The sequence below is a fragment of the Watersipora subatra genome, chromosome 10 (genome assembly GCF_963576615.1).
Source record: "Watersipora subatra chromosome 10, tzWatSuba1.1, whole genome shotgun sequence".
Classification (NCBI taxonomy): domain Eukaryota; kingdom Metazoa; phylum Bryozoa; class Gymnolaemata; order Cheilostomatida; family Watersiporidae; genus Watersipora; species Watersipora subatra.
This window is the reverse complement of record NC_088717.1, coordinates 51,780,815-51,802,031: the sequence shown is the minus strand read 5'-3', so window position 1 is coordinate 51,802,031 and position 21,217 is coordinate 51,780,815. Positions and strand designations below refer to the sequence as shown.

The 21,217-nt window shown below is 34.7% G+C and overlaps 1 protein-coding gene across 1 annotated transcript in view; it reads right to left on the bottom strand.

The window, feature by feature from the left end:
* The window catches only part of LOC137406600 (multidrug resistance-associated protein 1-like), a 46,225-nt gene that overhangs the window by 2,242 nt on the left and 22,766 nt on the right, over positions 1 to 21,217 (bottom strand). Inside the window, exons 12-29 of the mRNA XM_068093195.1 lie at positions 19,065 to 19,202; positions 16,169 to 16,315; positions 15,901 to 15,985; positions 14,502 to 14,695; positions 14,231 to 14,407; positions 11,933 to 12,094; positions 10,733 to 10,895; positions 9,568 to 9,688; positions 9,261 to 9,387; positions 8,698 to 8,935; positions 7,135 to 7,305; positions 6,533 to 6,672; positions 4,935 to 5,134; positions 4,508 to 4,652; positions 2,178 to 2,314; positions 1,478 to 1,589; positions 906 to 1,064; positions 420 to 586 (exon numbers count right to left, since the gene is read on the bottom strand). Coding sequence (XP_067949296.1) covers positions 420 to 586; positions 906 to 1,064; positions 1,478 to 1,589; positions 2,178 to 2,314; positions 4,508 to 4,652; positions 4,935 to 5,134; positions 6,533 to 6,672; positions 7,135 to 7,305; positions 8,698 to 8,935; positions 9,261 to 9,387; positions 9,568 to 9,688; positions 10,733 to 10,895; positions 11,933 to 12,094; positions 14,231 to 14,407; positions 14,502 to 14,695; positions 15,901 to 15,985; positions 16,169 to 16,315; positions 19,065 to 19,202 — 2,783 coding nt within the window. The remainder of the gene's footprint in view (positions 1 to 419; positions 587 to 905; positions 1,065 to 1,477; positions 1,590 to 2,177; positions 2,315 to 4,507; positions 4,653 to 4,934; positions 5,135 to 6,532; positions 6,673 to 7,134; positions 7,306 to 8,697; positions 8,936 to 9,260; positions 9,388 to 9,567; positions 9,689 to 10,732; positions 10,896 to 11,932; positions 12,095 to 14,230; positions 14,408 to 14,501; positions 14,696 to 15,900; positions 15,986 to 16,168; positions 16,316 to 19,064; positions 19,203 to 21,217) is intronic.

Here is a 21,217-nt window from a genome sequence, read left to right as displayed (position 1 = left end):
AGACAGAATGCTATCAAAATGACCAGACGCAATTTAAAATTAATGCCTAAAGTTATAATTTAGGACTGAAAGCAGTATTTGCAAATTAAAAAAGATTTGACCAGCGAAAATAAAGTCTTGTTAAACGTTTTTATAAACTGAATCAATAAAGATTCGCGATCATTTCGAAGGGTAACTTCATTTCAACACAGCAACGCTGACTAATTAATTTTTTCTCTGTCTCAAAAAGCTTGTCAAAATGACACGGTCTATTTCCATTATTATATATTAAAAGAAAAAGTGTCAGTAATGAGATGGAAACAATTGTTTGGAAGTGAGTAGCTGTATTTCTGCCGAAGCTGCACTGACGCCACACAGTGTCATGTATAAATAATCTATTCTACTTTGCAGCGAAAATAGAATCTAATACATTGGCTCACCTGAGATTTTTACCCCCTTCGCCACAATCATATTCAAGTTTCTCAGGTTGACGTTCAATCCGTTCCTTCAAATAGGACTGCTCTAAAACCTCCCAGATTTTAGCGTCAGAGTGCTGGTGAAATGGATCTAGATTGTCTCTTATATTACCCGAAAATAGCACTGGATCCTGAAATTCAAAATTTACAGACAATATAAGCTTTCTCCTACATTTGGTAAAGTAAAGATTTGAATATTGTAAATTATAGTACCTATGGAAGTATGTTTAGCCTGTTTCTGAACTCGTGCAGTAACCTCGCCTAGACAAAATCTTATACTGAATAAGAGAAAGTTCTGGAAGATTCTGGTACAGCGGTGATTACTGAATGAGAGAAAGTTCTGGAAGATTCTGGTACGAGGTTGTTTACTGAACGAGAGAAAGTTCTGGAAGGTTCTGGTACAATGGTGGTTACTAAATGAGCGAAGGTTCTTGCACAACAGTAATTTACCTGTGGAAGTATAGTAAGTTTATTTCTAAGCTGATGCAGTCCAATGTCTCCTATATTGATTCCATCTATAGATATCGAGCCTTTGGCTGCCTCTATCAATCTGAAGAGGGCCACTGTCATAGAAGATTTGCCTGCACCTGTTCTTCCAACTATTCCTACCTATCAGTTATAAAATAACACAAATGGCGTTACATGATGAGGGTGTAAGATAACCATCATAGGTGTCTATCACTTACATTGCTGTCAGTTACGGGGATAAAACATTATAGACAGATGGTGCCCTGGTTGTCAACTTGATGTTTTCTTTCTAGTTGGCTTAAGAGAAAGACTTGCATGTATATTATATATATTATATACTATAATATTATTCATATTATATGCATATTCATTGAGTTGAAAAACAGATGAAAACCATAATGGTGCACGTGTGTTTCCATTGTGACCAAAGTAACATTGTTAATGTCATCTTTTAGATCAAATCAAGAACTAGTTGCTCAACACTGCTTTTATTCGAGCTCGATGGAATACAAGTACAGATATAGCCTTAGAGTTCAGAGTTAGAATATACATACTTTTTCTAGAGGTTTAATTGAAAAGTTGAGGTCGTTGAGTACCAAGTCTAAATCAGGTCTGTATCTAGTACCATAACCTTTGAAAGTTATCGCCCCTTGTGAAGGCCATTGCCTACAAATAAAGCATTCGTAACAACTTCCGTTTAGTCTTGGCAGATGTGGTCAAACCAGTCAGTAATGCCATTATGCAGAAATGCTACACATTGATTACAGATGAATTAACAGTTAAATATTTTCTTTCTGCTGGTACAGGCAATCTTATATAAAATCATCTATGCTGGCAGGCTTACATAATTCTAATTCAACATAACTCCAATATGTTCAGACAATTGAGGTGAAATTCAGTTAAATTTAAGCAATTCATCGAAAGGATGATCATAAAGTTAGATTACAGATTTGTGTAACCCTACAAAATTTAACGATGAAGTCATCACAATTTACTACTAACACTGATGGCTGTAACATCACCCTGACTGTTTTGCATCAGTCTTATGTTCTATGAAGAGTCCACAAACACAATATGAAGGTTATTCTTACATTACAAGTTGAACACACTCAATTATCTGTGATGAAATAAATACATGGCAATTATCAGCGTTATATCAGCACAATATCTCTACTAGGTTATATTTAAAACATTTCCACACAATATGAGAGGCTACCAAGTGTAAGATAATCTTCATAGCTAAAGTCATCGTACCTTGGGGGTGCATTATCTACTTCTATCCAGTCTGCCTCTAGCTCTATTTCACTGTATTCTCGCACTCTCTCTACAGACACTATGTTAGTTTCCAAATCTGTCAGGTTTCGAGCTAATATATCAAGGCTCTTTGTTACCTGTACAAATCAAAAATTTAATCAGTGAAATGGTCAGTAGATTATTGCACGACCAACTAACAGCAAAACTGACAAGAGAACAAATAAACTTGCAGAGGAGCAACTAAGGCTATGTTCACTAAACGCAATCGGATGCCAATCGGATCGTCTTGTTATGTTTAGAGTGCTTTGAATTAGGTAAGAATAGTCCACATATGTTTAAGTCTTGGGTCTTTCAACAGATTTGGTCTTAAAATTAAAGAAAAACTTTAATAAATTAATCAAGTGCTAACTTATTTCAGATTTATTAAGTGATAGTATCATAATAATATTGATGAAATCTTGAGTTTGTTTAGTTGAATAGTGAGTATATCAATTGAGCGGTAACATTTTCAATATTCATCATCAGACAAACTTTTTAAAAACTAGTAATAACAAAACATAATAATGCGCTATTAATAGATATCCTGCAATAGAGTACTGGAGGTCCCCAAACATTAAGTTTAAACCGGATCAAAACAAGCGGTGAGTGTGGGCAATCCCTCGACGATTGAGTATGACGTCTGCTTTGCTTACTGCAAGCAGAGGCTGTGCCTGTTTTTGGGTAGTACAACAAAGGGTCTGTAATCTTGGCTAAACATGTCCGAGTCCAGGGGCAAAGGTAACTTGACAACTGGAGACAGGTCCAGTTGCAGAGAGCACTCTAAGGTTTGATATCATTCCTGTCACCACCAGCGGCCTTTTTTAGGGATTGAACTCTAACCCACTGTTTGCAAGTCAGGCATCTTAGCCCACTAGACGACGGCTATTGTTGTAGGTATAGTGAGAACACGAAAATTAATGCAGGACAGTGTGACTAGTATGTTTTATTACCATCATTTCAAAATATAAGTTACAAGCGACTGTTTCACTCATGGCGATCTCTGCACTGAAATGAATTAAGTTTTTTTTTGCTAGATGCAGCGTATTTAAAAAAACATGACAAACTGACACCGGCAATTGTCTTGGAAGCCAGCTAGTTAGTCAAATCATAAAGTTGTAGTTATGCTAGAGCCAATCAAACAGTTTTAAGTTTTAAAGAAGTTTTAAAACTTTTTAAAAACGTTTTCAAAAAGTTTTAAAGCTGAAAAAAATAATCTCCTCCTTTAAAAAAAAACAAAACATAAGTTAATCATATGAATACATGTTACTGGAGTATAAACGCGTGCTGCCGCTAACTCAATTCTATACACTCTACATCAGGGTTGGCCAACTAGTAAGAGGCCAAGAGCTACAGTTTATACTGTATTCCTACAAAGAGTGACATGATACACAAGCACATATAAACTACCTCAGTCTCTTCCGCCATCTCTTACTTATGCATAGAGACTTCTACTTTTTCAGGTTTACTGTAAGTGTTACACATTACTATAGTAATAACAAAAACTGAGTCCCACAAAACAAAGACCATAGGTAGGTCATTTTCAACAATAAACACTCGGTGACTTTCTCACAAACAAACACTCAGTTTGATGTCCAGTTCATATCTGCAATGCAGGATTGATAATAAGGCTCATAAAGTTCTTGTCCATTGTCTGCTCTCTTAGAATCGTTGTCCCATTCCAAGAAAAAATACTACTTGGTATGGAGCTCAAACCCTCATCATTCTGCTTTGCAAACTGCAACTTTAGCTAGCTACTCCAATCAGTCAACTTCTGGAGTTGAATAATATTTGATTAAATACCCATTTTCTGTGCTTTACGATACAAAAAGTGAGCCAACAAATGGACAACGATCAATAATAATATGGATGAAGTTCTAAAGAGTGTATTTTTATTGATAGTTTCCCGTGGCACACCAGAGGATCTCTCATGGCGCACTGGTCGAAAATCGCTGCTGTAAACAACACACACAAAATACAACAGGAACGTAAGAGCCACCCAAAACTGAGCAGAGAGCCACATGTTGCCCAGGAGCAGCTGGTCGGCTACCCTTGCTTTAAATATTTACAACCTCAAACAGAGAAAAGTAAAGACCTACTATATAGAACCTATGCTCCTTCGATGGAGGTCAATCTAACGACAAAGATAAAAGTGTAGAAAAAATTCAAAACTAGTCACTCCGCTGCTTCTGTACATAGCTTGGGAAGGCTATTTTCTTTACAAAGTAGGTGGCTGCTAATGACAATAGCCAAGTACTTTTCCAGCTTTAAGAGATACAACAGGAAAGACTTACTATGAAAGCGTAAGAAAGGCAGAGACCCATAATGCTGCTGCTTATGTGAGCTTCTAGGAAAGAGACTTGTGTCGACATAACCACAAAGGCAGCTGCGAGTCCTACAACAGCTGCAGACATCGTCTGTAGTCGAATAGCTAGCCACCTGTAAATAGTTATTATGTCATATACATTGTTTTGTTACTGCTTTTATTAGTAAGTCTTATATTATTAGTAGTGGCAGTTTTGTAATTATGTAAGTTTTTGAAAGTTGAGCAAAACATTTGTTTTTTGGGTGGTTAGAAAAAACATATGGTACAAATGAAAATTAGAATTTTGTTAGTAGCACCATTCAAGCTATTTAGATACTAATTGCTTGCCAACCAGTGTTTAAGTTAAGCTGGGTTAAGGGAAGGGGGAAGAGAGACATAGATAAACTGCTAGGTACCTGGCAGCAGCCCAGCCTGTGTGACAAAATATGATGTTTTCTTCTACTTTGTTCTCTGACTCTTGTATAAATCTGTCTTGAACACCAAACGCTCTTATAGACTCAGCGCCAGCAACTGTTTCATTGAAGTGGGTGTATATAGGGGAGCGGGTCACCGACTCCCATCTCTTCAGCTGAGTGGCTGTTTTAATAAAGTACCTCTAAAACAGAGGTAATATATCATATTACCAAGAGACATGTGCTGAAATCAACTCACTGGTAACTGTGATGATTACTATAACAATGTTTTATAGCTTTTGACAGCTGGAAAGGCCAAATAGTTTATTCTTTTACTTGTATACATAACTAGCATTAATCTCAACAATACTTTTCTTTTTCTTTGAAATTTCTTGGAATTTCTTTGATTTTCAACAAAAATTGTTTCATAACAAAAGTCCATTAATGCATTCATTCAGGACAATTGCTCACAATGCATGCCGAGACCGCTTTTTGAGTTTCTAATCTGATAGATCGCGGTACATTTATACGAAACACGAGACCTCTAAGCTCAACTATTGACCCTGACATTGCTTAAAATAGACCAGCTTTTGCGCATTAAATAAGCCGAAGTGAGTCTGTTCTTTTAAGTCTTCCATCACACGAGAATTTATTACCATCATGGAACACAGCGCTTTTAACAGTAAATATTATTCTTCAATGATGGAATATGGTTGAGTAGTGAAGGTGGCGGAGTGTCAGTCTCCCAAGCTGAATGTCACCGGCCTTAGACCAGTGCAAAGGGATCTTAATAAAGCTCTTTAATGACTGCATACATTACTTCTTCTTTCTTCCTCTCTGACATAGTGAACTTGATTGAAATGCTGTATTTGGGTATTCAGTCAAATTATGACATATTTTTTAATGTTCCGTTCAACGACACTAAAACCATGCACAGCTGAAGTCTAGCTGAATTTATGAAATAAGTACTGAGTGAGACTATAAAATTTCCCATATTTTTTTTGCCATATTTTACTCTCTTCACCACACAACAACTACAGTGGTAATCATGTTACCAGGAAATTGTTCATACAAGGATGAAAATAAAAGAATTTCTTGCTAACTTAGCCAACAATGCAGCTAGACTCTCACAGTCACCACCGATGTTGCAAAAGTCAGGGTTTTGTTCTCAATATTTTACATGGCAATTACAGGATTTCAACTTAATTCGCTTTACTTGATTAAGTAAAATGAAGTAAAGATTGTATTCTTACAAATCGCATACAACTTTGAGCCGTTGCCCCTGTTTTGGTTTTCTGTTTGTTGTATGGCAAAATTTAAAAAAAACATTTCTATTTGAAACGAAACTATTGCCAATAAATTATCTTTACTATGATAAGAGACACGTCTAACCGTCTGTCTGAAGCCACACTAAGAGTGTTAGGAAAAAAGATTGTCTCCTATGGGAATCAAACCAGGAGATCTGATTCAAAAGCGAGCGTGCTATCACTACACTACTCAGATGCCTTATCACTCTGTAGTATAATTATGCAAATACTGACAACTCCTGATAATCTTTCATAGCGCGCAGGACTAGCAAGCGTATCGGTATATATAAATACCTGGAGTGTGTAGTACATCATGGCCAGAGGGATGACGAGTATTATGAACAGAGGAGTACTGTATACTATGATGATAATAGTAGCCAAGACAATCATCAAAATGAAGTTCATAGACAAGACAGTTATGCCCAGGATGTTGTCTGCAACAAATTATTGGACTTTTTTATATTGAGCAAAAATGGAAGCTCAACTGATTCCACAAATTTGAATAAAAAAATTCTTTTTGGTACACAGCTCAGCAATACCAAAAAACATACTAACACATTAGAATCATTGCTATAGAATCTACTACCGGTTACACTGCATAAAATGGTAAATGCTAATTCTTTCAAAAATGAACTGAAGCGCTACCTCAGACAACCAGACTAGACTAAACTAACTAGACAGACTTCTGCTGATTCTACTTTCAAGTTCCGTGCCTTGATTAGCCTTGCTATTGCGCACAGGGACCTCATCATCACCTTCCCTAGAGTGACATTTTTTTTCTATTTCTCTTGTCCTTTTATACTGTGAGAAACACTCTTCATATTACTTTTTGTAGTTATATTATAGATGAAAATAAACAAACAAACATTTAACTAGTACCTTGATATTCATCTTACCTATGGCATCGACATCCTTAGAGAACCTGTTGAGGATCTGTCCAAGAGGTTTGGTGTCGAAGAAGATCATTGGAGCTTTCATGATCCTACTCAACAACAGCTCATGGAGGTTTTTAGATGCTGCCGTCGAGCATTGAGAAAATGATACTGCTAGGCCACAGTTACCTAAAGCTAAAAATAAACAAATACAAATATATAGAAACACTGGCTATATCACAGGTTGCTGAAGTGATTATGGCAAGTTACTGATATAGTGACAGAGCGGCAATGGCTTTAGGGAATATTTTATGAAATTTTTTAAAAAAATTTTTACTAGTATCTTTACTATGGTAAAAGCCGAGTCTGTCCAGAGCCACACTGAAAGGTGGAATTGAATTGAAGGTGAATTGAAGGTGAAAGGAATTGAACCCTGATATTCTCAGCCAAATGCACTGCCATCTCCACCACTCAACCACCTTTACACATATAACAATAATTGTGCACATAGTTATCATTGATATATGATGATCTCTCATGTGCATAGATACCACCATCGTACGAGTAAAATATAACATATCAAACAATATTGTACCATGTTATAGTTTAAGTTAACAGTGCACCTTACAACAAAACATTACAAGGCAATGGTAAAAGTTGCAGGATAGCAGAAGTTTATCTCAGTATGATAACACACCTATTAAACACAATTATTTATTTAATTGTGTTTGATAAGTGTGTTAATATAATGAATTTCATAATTAAATATATAACGAAAGTATTTAAAAGTTGATAGTTAAATTTTAAACAATTGTGTGTATAATATAATATACACACAATTATGTAAAAGTTAATTTAAACATGTTCTAATAAATCAAAATATAATGCACTGCAGTATAGCAAAATATGGTGACTTGGGGTCTGGAACAAACTTTGTAATGGAAAAAATTGTATCACATTGTTTAATATATTGCGTATATAAACAAGTTTATAAAAAATAGTTTCAGTATAATTGATGAGTTTTTGAATTGTTGAACGCTCCATCAGAACTGCTGTTTTTGCTGAGATGATAAACTTTTATCTGGGAGCTTCTTAAACTTTTGTCAAATTGATACCGCAAAAGAGTTTGTAAGATTATTCACTGCTCTAGTGTTTTTGTATTTTAACTAAATAGAGCATATATTCGATAGTATATACAGAAGAACTGCAAGATTATTTGTACCAATAGAGGTACAACAACATTTGCCAAGAGGTCATACAAAACTGAACCACAAAGAATTTATTAGCGCTGAGAAGGAACCCTTGAATGTTCTTAATATGTTAAGGGGAGCCTGGCCTGCTGCTGGGAGCTTTGCGCACTGCCCATGGGAGTACAAACAGCCATGTAAAATTTTTGGAGAAAACAACTTTTGAAAGTTAAAATGTCCATTGACTAACAGAATGGGTGAAATAGGTATTATTGACGAGTATTTATTTTCTAACAGCTATACAACCAATGGTATGAGCCAATGAGTCAAAACCAGAATTGAACCCTGGCGCTCTATGACATCAGCAGGGGTTCATCAAAAGCGCTAGTGCTCAACATACCTTGTAATATAGCTAGTCCGCAGTAAATAGCTAGGTAGTACTGCGTTGTAGCCCACCTATCGTCATCAGAATACTGATCTCTGGTAGCTGGAAGGAACATCTCATCATCAGTCCACTCACTCAGCCATATACTCGAGGATACAGTGAACATCGCAAGAACGACCATGCTGACAACGGTCGCTGACAGCCAGAACATTCCCATAGATTTAGCATATAACTTGTAGACTCCAAAAGTTACCTGCAATGTAAAAGATGAATTTCCATGACCTATTCCCATAAGACCTATTTCCATGAACCAATTCCTCCGCAACACTATTAGATTACCAACTTTCAAAACACATTTGCTTGATTCATTCAATAGTTCTTGATTTTTGTCTGTTTATTTTATTAATTTTACTTTTTAACATGTAATAAAAAGCTTCGTTTTGTTGATGATCGATTATCAATGCCAATAAAAAGTTAAACATACATACAACTCCACAAACTTGTAATACAGAGAAACTTCTTAACCAAAAATAATAGACTTCTTCATAGAGTTTGTGTTCTGTTGTTGTGATACTTACATTGCCAGACTCTACGTCTTCTTGTTCGACAGCGACAAAGGGCTGTTCCTCTACAGCCGGTGTGCTCACAGGAGCTGGCTCCGCTTTCAGAGAGAGGCTCATAATGGCTGACAAGGAAAGCTGTTTCCTTTAAACCAACAAATATAACCATCAAACAACACTTATCAGAGCATGAAACATAGTTTTGAAACCAAATATTTTTGGCAAAAAAAGGGCACGGAGCACATGCGTGGGAAACTTAGATAAAATTGGTCAAAAAGGTGTTTTGCAAGTATCAGTTGATGCTGCATGCCTCTTCAAGTCATACCTCAATTTTTTTGTATCTATTGTTGCTCCCTTTTTCGTAGTGCTTTCAGGTCGACTTATAACCGTGTCTGCAAATTGGGTTTCAGTTATGGCATCTATGAGAGGAACATCATCAGGAATTTCTGTCAAATTAGAAAATATAGTGAATGTAAAATAAAATTTTTTGAAATGTGCCATTGTGTTTAAGCATGCAAAGCATTTTTGGTGACTACTTTCCGTGAGACTGCACAAACACAACTAATTGTACAAAAAGTCCTCTAGAGCATTTACAAGTGTTAATATACTAGGTGCCTCTATTTTAAATCTGACAGTTAACATTGTGGATAGATAAAGAGTAGCATCGCTGAATTTTTACAATTTTTTAAATTGGGACTGAGTCAAGGTTTTTATGGCAGTGCTGTTGACATTTCATGACACTAGTTAACATTCACCTGTAACAGCTGCTAGTAAATTCGATTTACCAAATTCACCATTTGATTGCAAGCTAAGAGCCTATCAGGTAGCTTTTTACTGAACTAGGAGCTAATCAGGTAGCTGTTTAGTGATTTAGGAGCCTATCAGGTAGCTTTTTACTGAACTAGAAGCCTATCAGGTAGCTGTTTAGTGAACTAGGAGCTTATCAGGTGGCTGTTTACTAAACTAGGAGCCTATCAGGTAGATGTTTAGTAAACCAGGAGCCTATCAGGTAGCTGTTTAGTGAACTAGGAGCCTATCAGGTAGCTTTTTACTAAACTAGGAGCCAATCAGGTAGCTGTTTAGTGAACTAGGAACTTATCAGGTAGCTGTTTCCTGAACTAGGAGCCTATCAGGTAGCTGCTTAGTGAACTAGAAGCCTATCAGGTAGCTGTTTACTAAACTGGGAGCCTATCAGGTAGCTGTTTAGTGAACTAGAAGCCTATCAGGTAGCTGTTTACTAAACTGGGAGCCTATCAGGTAGCTGTTTAGTGAACTAGGAGGCTATCAGGTAGATGTTTAGTGAACTAGGAGTCTATCAAGTAGCTATTTACTGAATAGAAATATACAAAAACTAAATACTCTGAGGTTTTTAATCTGAAGGTGCAACGTTTACAAATCAAATTGCAAGGTGCTCCTCTCAAAAATAAAATATTTTTTTGCTGCGTTTTAACAATGTACATGGCATCATCTGTCTCCATTGCATGCCTTACCCGATGAAACAAATTCGCTCACAAAATTGGCAAAAGGTCCTTTTCGATTAAGAAGACTTTTGTAGGATCCCGTCTCTGCTACTCTACCACTGGAAAGCACAGCTACATTATCTACCTCTGGTAGCCAGTGAAGACCATGTGTCACCAATACCCTGGTCTTTCCCTAAAAGCAGCCAGAGATAACTTTGCTGAAGTTACTAGAAGCCTCAGCTTTGGTCTAGTGACAGATTAAGTGAAGCTTCCATGCTACACTAAAATTTTACATTTCTGTGGTTACCGTACCCGAGAGACATGCCAAAAGTAATGTAGACTTGAAGAAAGAGGTGGTGATAAAGATACAAAGTGTAACTTGCCTTAAATCGCATTTGACAAAGATAAAGTTAATTTTGTTTAAATAATTCTAATTGTTTTATAAATTTTATATTTGACTTTGGGTGTTTCACTAGCTTATTCGCTCTTGCTTATGAAACTAAAATGGCTCAACTAACACACTCAAAACTTGGATGCTGAATGTTTAAAATTACTTCAAGTGGGAGTACTCAAATCTTAACTAGCGCTTTATTTGTAGTTACATGTATTAAAGATGAACATATATAAAAGTTTAGCAGATTTCATCAGAAAGTATTGGGAGTTTTCTATAGTTTACCAATTTTTATGTTTGAAGCGATCTGATTGATAGGATGTTTTAAAAATAAATTCGACATACTTTGATCGCGGTTTAAACGCTGAGAAGAGAGATACTTGCAAAATGATGTCACTAGTTGCAATCTATGCTATAGCTGATATCAAATATTGCATTTAGGTTGCAACGTAAAGCAACTGTATTCTGTCAGTCTCTTTGTCACTATCGAAGCCATATTCGCGCTTTCGCTTGCTATGAGTGTTTTAACTACGATCAAGTTTTTTCAATTTTAATCTTGAAAAATCCTGACAATCAAATCACCTCAAACATCAACACTTGAAAAGGATAGAAAAATGCCGATACTATCTGATAGAATCTACTAACAATTTTTCTAAGTTTATTTTTAATGTCTTGGATAATATCTGATGTTTCTTAGAAAGTGTACAGTAATGTTTTACAATGCAAGTAAACGATAAAAAGTACATATATTCAGTGTTAATTTTACTGTTCATAAATGTATTATTTGAAAAAGTTAATAAGTTTACTGGAATTACTAATAAAAACTTTAGCTTGCTTACCTTTAGTAAACCATTTGGTCCAACGACATTTTCAAAAATGTGTTTCCCTACATGAGCATCGACAGCACTTAGTGGATCATCTAAAAGGTACAAGTCAGCATCGCTGTAGCAAGCTCTGGCTAAACTGACCCTCTGCTTTTGGCCTCCTGATAGGTTTATACCCTGAAAGAAGACAAAAACTCATTAGAAGCTATAATTAGTTTTGTATTTGTATATCTGAAATAATTTCAGAGTTTAATCAAATCACTAGTCAAGCCTAACTCTCGATCTAAACCTGATTGTAGAGCTCAATAACTGAGTGCTTATTTTTTATATTAATAACTACCGAGTAGAATTTTTACTTTGGCATCAAAGTTGAATACTAGAGAGTTAAATCAGTTGGCAACCTTCAGCAGTCAATAAATTTTATTTATCAATCGTTGTAAGAAGTGTGAGTTTTATGTATTATGTAACTGATCTAGAATTTGTACAACTGACAAATGATAGTTGTAATAAATCGTTTTTTACATGACAATTACAGGTTCTCAACTCATTTCAACTTACTTGATGTGAACAAATTGCATCCAATCACTAACAATCATTTTAAAAATGTCATTGCCGGCTGCTTTAACAATCTTCCATCAAATATCCGTTCTCTTAGCCAAGAAAGGCATTTTAAACACTATTTGTCAAACTATTTATTCCATTTTAATGGCTAACTGTTGCTTTTTTTCCCTTTTTTTGTTTTACTATTGTTGTATGGCCTAATTTGAAAAAAATTTATATTTGTGAAATAAAATTATTGCCAATAAAGTAGTATAAATAATAGCAATGAACAGTATGAATAGAAAAACAGCAAAATCAAGTTTACGAATTGCATGGAACAAAAGCACTTGTCGTCTGATCACCACAGCATTCATGAACCACTGTGTAATACCAACTACGTATGTCAAATTACAAAAAATTTAAATATATAAAATATATATAGTATATAAAAAATATATATATCATAGTAAAATATGTATATATATATATATATATATATATATATATATAAAAGAAGTAGGAGATGACTAAAAATGAGTTTTTATTACTAATAGTTTCATGTACAGAGTACAATCATGTACAGAGGTCATCTCCTACTTTTTTATACTTTAGCTCTTGCTTCCAGTAATATAGCACTATGCTAGAGAAGCGTGACACTATTCTATATATATTATATATATGTAATATATCATAGAATAATGCACGTATATAACAAGTATATAACAATAATAACTCGTAGCCATAGGGTAGTAGGCCAGATTCAGTACTAACAATGCGAGTTATTAGTTTTGGTAAAAGGAAACTTATAAGCTAAGCGAGCTTGTAAGCTAATCTCATTTAAATCCTAAAAATCTAAGTAGATGGCTGCAAAATTTAACATACTACGAAACCATTACCATAATTGGTGTATGTCTTTACTAAATACACCTAATCAAAATGCATAAACATGCCTTGTTACATTTTATTGAAAATTTCTACTTCCGGTAGTTACATCACTAACCGAAGGTACAGTTTTTCAGTAAATTACATTAGACTGCTATAACAAATGTCCTACAAGAGAATCCCTCTTTTCTACTAATGAAGTTCCACGATTCAAATGTTGCAAGAAAGTCTATATCCTTAGTCATCCAGTACTAGGAGCGTATTTGCATGTGAACTGAAATTATAGAGATAGGACAACGTTCGATAGAGGAGCTGCCTGGGGAGCTAAAGATGATAACAGTCAAATAGATGAAGACCGTGCGGCTGTCTACCGGAAATCGCCTTTTAACGAACAATTGTGTAGTATTAACGATATGATAGGGCTGCTAGATGGTAGTGTTTGACCTAGACTATCATATAGTATCAGTTGATTATTTTTACTGTAATAGTATAGCCGTAAGTACCATTTATAATTATTTTTAATCTGGCGATGGCAGTTTCTTTACACATTACTCTCATATTTAACGCATGATATCCACTCGTAGTTAGTCTACATTTATTTACGCGGACTGAAGAGCTCAAGACCGGATATACAGCAAAGCACCATTCTTGAGTAACTTTAGATTTTTATCACGCAGCTTACACCGACGTTATCACAACTACTACATACCATATTTTATTGCATTGCTACGGTCGCACCTATATAACATTGTGATTATCGTTACTGCAATTGTGTTACGCATAATACAAATATTATCTCACTTCTATACAAGACACTGCCTACGCTTGCTGGCTAATTTCCCTGAAGGTTGGAGCAAAATCTCTGAATTTAAACAAGTTCCCTTTACATACCTTCTCTCCTATAATTGTCAAGTCACCATTGTCTAGCAGGACTAAATCAGGATTGAGGGCAACTGCATCAATCACTCTGTTGTACTTCTTCTGATCAAAAGGCTGACCAAATAGAATATTGTCTCTGACTGTAGCATTTTGAATCCAGGCTTGCTGTGCCACAAAGGCTACTGAGCCCTAAAATTTGTAAATGGATATCTTTATTCACATGCCAAGCAGCGAGACGCTGCTAAAATGTTGTGCTGCTAATAGTTATTATAAAAAGCCTCACCCTTGACACAACTCTTCCGGTATGTTTGTGCAAATCACCGACACAAGCGGCTAGTAAGGAAGACTTGCCACAACCGACTTGTCCAACAATGGCAGTTAATGAACCGATTGGAACCTCTAAATTTACATTGCGCAAGATCTTTGGAGAGTTGGGGCACCAGGAGAATGTGCCGTCTGTAATTCTTAGACTGACATCTGCAACATGTCATGCGAAATATTAAGGAACCAATCCATACTATAGCAGTTATCAGTAAAATATGATCAAAGGCAATATAGGAGTCCATCTTGAACAATCAAGCTAGAAATGCTAAATGGCATTGAAGGAGCAGAAGCAAAGAGCTTGTGAAACCGATTTTTTACCAAACATTGATCTTGACAACTTAACATGTATCAACTTTCGAACTTAACGTATGACAACTTGCAAACATAATGTATGGCAACTTGCCAACCTGATGTATGGCAGGCCATGCGTTTAATAAATAGATCAACCAACTAAAATAAGTGTGCATTGAAAAATAACCTGCTGTTACATAGTATAGCTTTTAAAAAAGTGTTGAATTTAATATAATTGTGGCATTCATATGCATATAAGTACTAAATGCTAATTGCTCAGCTGAGGCTTCCTATTCACTTCGCAAGGAATATTAACAAAATAATGAAATAGTGTATGAAAACTTTAAAAGTGGTAGGAACTTTTAAGGACATCACTTTGAAACAGATGGCAGATATACTAATCTATCCTACCAATACCCATCTACCTATCAATCCCTTTTACCGTAATAAAGTTTTGCTGATTTTAATCTTGAAACATCCTGGCAGCCAGATCATCTCAAATATCAAGAAAAATCGCAAATGATCATAAATACCGATACTTTCTGATAAAACTTACTAAAATTTTGTGTAAGTTAATCTTTAGGAGATGATAGGGTTGCAGAATCAAAGAGTTATGAAAAGGTTCGACTTAAAATTATATTTGCAGCTGTTAGTTGCGGCAGCTTTGACGAAACCATTGTAGCCAGTTATACTCCTTATTAGCCCTAGTGCTGGTAGCGATATAAACTAGTAGATACACAGGAGGACGTTTCTCAATGATGCAAAGTCGAGACCATGATTATCGATGACATCTTTCTTACACGAAACATTAATATTCATTCAATATGTTTTCAAATTGCATTATTCTATTGTGGAAGTGACAGTGATGAAATACATGCACATGTGAATCACCACCTAGAAAACATTGACATGGTGACCTATATAGTCAGCTAACTTGCTCCACGCTAAGAATCATGCACCTAAGATTGGCCAATATAGCTAGACCTTTACCATTCTCATTAATATGCATATCATATATTTGTTATCCTTATTATATATAGCACATTAAGTATAAAAAAATTTCTCACCGCATTCATTGTCTTTCTCCACATTCTTGTCAGACAAATCTGTATTTTTGAAAAACTCAACAATTCTGGAGACGGAAACATTTGCCTGTATAAAAATCCAGCAGCTGTAAAATTGCTAGTTATCGTATAGATATGATGATAGATGAGGGAGCAGGTGATCAAACATAAAGACCATTAGCATGACTGCAGCCAATGAAGTGTCAACAAAATCTGTCATCTATTACCGGTACGCTAAAAAATTATGTCATGCTCTATGGCAGTTTCTTACCATGACAGTATAGGTTAAAGAAAGTGGCATTTGAAAGAGTGGCATCTGCAGCAAGTTGAACAGAGTCAAGGTCACAAAAGCAATTGTTGGTCCGAGAGTATGCTCAGGGCTGACAAACACATATACAGCGTAGGTAGAGGCAGCTACCTGCAGAGCAAAAATATTAGATTGACTAACGCATACACAGCGCATGCTTCAGTTTTTATTTCTCATATATATCGGTTTTTAAATTCTATATATAATTTTCTATATATATTTTGCATCTGCTGTGTGGCTTATTCATAAATGCAACTAAATGTAATACTTCCGTAAAATAACTTTAAACCTTTTGATTTATAGTTCTTTAAAAACTGTGTATAATGACTTCCTAATAACCCAAAATGCTAAGCACCCGACTGACAACACCAACACGCTATTAAATAGTTTGCTAGTGCTCAAGGTGATGGTTATAATGCTTAGGTAGATGCGATGATTGAATGAGTTCACTCTGAATTCTGGTAGAACAACTGAACTAAGGGTACTTAATAGTACGATAGCACTTGAACTCTTAAAAAAGTTATACTAAAAATATTACTAAAACTCTAGTTTGGACTAATGCGCCCCCTCCTTACCCCCAAAAACCCACAGCTCTATGAGCTATAATATTGACATGGTTGTTATACCTTTTATAGCCTGGTAATACTTCAAATTTAAAAAAAACTCTTCAGTTAGATACCAATGAGATTGAGATGCATTTGACAGTGGTAAATAATTAGGTATTTATTTTTTGTAATTTTCTCTTTTTTGGTTTCACATTTTATCTGTTAGGAAATCTTGTTGTAGCAACCTTTGACTATTGAGTCACATGAAGTGTTAAATTTTATAAAAGACTGTCATCCTTTATTATGTAACTTAATAAGTCAGTCATCCACTCAAATAAAAACAGGAAATAATTCTAAAAAACTATCGCTCTACTTATTTATTATTATTCAATTCAATTATTAATATATTACTATATATTATTTTTCTTATCTATTATCTGCTATATACTATTTATTTCCTATTATTTATTGCCTATGTTCTATTAGCTATTGTATTTTATCCATTATTTATTATATATTAGCTATTAGCTATGACATATTATCTAAGATCTATAACCTATTATATGTGACCCAGGCAGTCAGAATGTACAATCGTGCTAAAACCACATTTTTGAGTTATTTAAAGATTTAAAATCAGCAAATTCTGAGGATTTTAATGCATTTTAAATTTTTCAAAGCGGGTTATTTATGCCCAGGTTATGCAAGATTTAGTAGAGAAGGTCTCGTGATAAACCAAAACTGTTGTTTTGAGTTTAAGCAGGATAAAGTTGGTGATTCAAGAACTGTAAATCATGTTATTTGTTTACGAATCAAAATTCCATAGCAACCGACCACTTAATCTCAACCTATATTGATGAAATCTGGCATTCTCCACAATAAAACCCTGAAAAAGATGATCGTTGCATTTTTATTTCAAATTGATTGACGGTTGATCTTCCAAAGGTCATGGTAAGGTTAACAATATATGTGGCTAAAAGCTCACCGTCCTGGAGATATTCATTAAAAGGGTATGCTTCAAACTGGGCACTTCTCATCAAGCTATAGTGCTATGACTGCATATAATGACAGTCCAGCAACTTAACAAAGAGTTGAAAGTGTATTCAGAATCGTCCACTTATACAGAAGGTCGTGGTAAGGTCAACGAAAAGTGAACACAGAGGGCATCAGGATGCGAAAATATCAACCCAACTCATCAAGTGACCATTCAATCTAGAGCTCTTTTTATGTAGTTTAACACTCACACAGTGTAGCACGAGTACGCTGCAAAGATTTATTGTAGCGCATTGGAGGGGTGTGTTTGTTATGCTAGTGGCAATTTGTCCCAACACAACCATGTCTAATGTTTCCTTCGGTAATCCTTGACACACAGTTCTAATGAGGCTTAATTGTTCAGATGACATAAAACTAACGCATAATTCCCTACATTTGCACCCACTTATTAGTTTGATGTCAACAGCTAGAATGGGAATGTTATCAGCAGTGATAGGCTGATCATTATTCTCTGTAATTGGATTTAATTCATTCGCATTATCGTTAGCAGCCACATATTGCGTAAGCAGCTGTATTTCTAAGGTTGCCCTATTATTACAATCCTCATCATCGCTTTCACTATGATCTGAGGCAGCCGACTCAGATTCTATGTAGAAATACTCATCTAGCATCAACTAGTCGTAATTTTGCGATGGTTGTATTTTGTTCTAGCCTGAAGCATTAAAACAGAAAATAGCCACATACATGCATGCACCCGCAGTTAGAGCCTATATTTATGATCTTGGGTTATGAAAAATTCCATAACAACCACCGATATGGGTATAGTTAAATGGCAATTATGGCTTTATGATTGGTCAGACACAAAAATAAACAAGACCACGTGAAAGAGCAGGGTTGAATGCACTATAAACCGCTGTTTACTAAAATAGTGACGGTGAGTCATATAATAGCGTAAAGCACACTTAGCGCGCTATTGTGAACAAAGCAATTACCGCACGATTGTACATTCTGACGGCCGGGGTCACATATATGATCTATTAGCTAGAATATCTCATTCCTTACTGATAATTTCTGCGCTGAAGCTGATACTAGTAAAGCCTGAATCAGTTACCCTGCTAAAAGCTCTTCAGTTTTCACTTATTGGAATATTGTGGAATTGTAGGATTAGCGACAGATGTTTACAACACAACAGCCAATTGTAAAGTAGTTATCACACAGTTTAAAATTCCTAGTATATATAAATTATAAATATAAAAATAAATATATAAATTATACCACTTTACTTTTTCATCACTGAGTTAGGTTTCAATTTTCTAAGAGCTTACAAGAACCGGGAGAGCAGCAAGACTTGAGAACTGAATAGCCATGCATATCCAGCTTGAAGCAATCGATTTCATCTCTTCTCTTCTGATAGCTTTAACTTTATCTTCAAAGGACGGCTCCCACGCATAGAGCTTGATGACCTACATCAGATCAAACAAGTTCGTGACAGCTGATAAAACCTGTTGTATTTGTTCATCACATCTTTACCACTAGAACCGCTAGGGATAAAGAAGCTTATGTACAACAAACCTACATAAACCTCAAAACTACATTAGTTGAGTATATTCATGGTACCATAATAAAAAGTTGTATTTTGTCTTTATTTACAACTCTATTAGAAGTAGCTACAAAATCAAGCTATAAAATGGCCTGTTCAGAGTATTTGATGATATAAGAATTACTTTTATGAAATCACAACGCACAAGTGAGTCACTGTGCCTATGAAGTTGAAATTAGTTTTTTCTATTGCCTTGCACATGTATTCTGTCTGCTCATATTTCCCCATCCGCTGTTTTCACATGTCAGTAAAACCAAACCTACAGTTTGCTTATTTTTCAGAAACATAAATGAAACTTTTAGCAAATCTTCAATTTTAATACTTGTTATAAATAATAAAAAGTATTAATATAACAAATAAATAATCAAAAATAATTTTCATAATTTAAATTTTAACATTCAATTTTAATTTCAAACTTTATAAAAAAAGAGATGGTTTTACATAAATATTTTTATGTAAAATAAAAAAATACTAAATGAACTGGCCACTCTGAATCTTATGAATTATTTGTTTCAACTTGTCCACTTGTTGGCTTTTGTAGATAGACCAAAAGAAGTACTATGTAAGCATTGGGACATTACAGAAATCTGTGCAAATATTTAACTTCTTACCAGGAGATCCAGATTGTACATTTTAGCATTCATAGATATTTGCTCCAATTTGTGTCGCCCTTTGACAATTCAATATAAGAAGCATTTTTTCATATTGTCGATTTTGTAAGAAAAGTTTGGTTCTAAATAGTCTATCATGTTTTTAAAGCTCCAACTTTTTAAATTCAGGTTTAAGAGAATTAAAAGGCAGCTGCCCGAGTAGGGAAGAAAGTTATTTAAAATTGAATATGATAAAAGTTCATATACATGTAAGTTTTAGATCACAAGTGGCATTTACTTAAAAACTGTATGCAGCTCGTGGTCAATGCTTACCACATAAACATTGAATAAAGTTTTTCAAAGGTCAAATAAAATATTTACTAGAAATTCTCCTGTCATGCAGCCCACGACCAAAGTGATATTAAATAAAATAAAAATATTTATTATAAAAAAATAATAAAATAAAATAAGAAAAATATTTATAATAGTCAAATAAAATATTTATTAAATAGTGATTAGACTGCAAGACCCCCAAAATTTGTGTCCAAAATTTTTGTGGGCTAATATTATTTAATTAAGCCCCACCATCAATAATGAGTTGATTGGTCAATTGTTAAGACGAGAGAGGTTTGTAGACTTCACTGTAATAAACCAAGACTACTATATTTATTCAACAAACTTTATGTCTCTTTATCTAAAAGTCATGGCCACCATCATTTTTCAACTAAATATCCTTGAAAAGACTCAAATTAACTCAGCGAACTCGACGTGTGTGAACGGGAAGGCTGGTCATGTAAAGACCATTTAATCATTGGTCATTTAGGCAGATAAAACAATGGTCCTTATGTGTAGGCAATTTTGTTATAACCCATTTACGTAAAGGCCGATAATGTATAGGCCATTTATGTATAGGCCATTTATTGATAGACCAATTATGGTGAGGTTATTTATGTGCGGGCAATTTATGTGAACGTTCACTATATATAGGCCATTTACGTAAAGGACACTTATGATAGACCAATTATGGATAGGTCATTCATGCGTAGGTCATTTATCTAGAGACCAATTATATAAAGGGGAATAATGTGAACGTCATTAATTTTATGTATAGGTCATATGAGTTCATTTAAGCATAGGGCATAATAAGCCCTATACTTGTATTATATATAATTAATATAACATTTAATATGTATATAATATTGTAATATGTAGAATAATATAATATGTGGTGCACATATTATGTGCACCACATATTTTATTTAGAACCTTTGAAATGCGAGTTGAACAA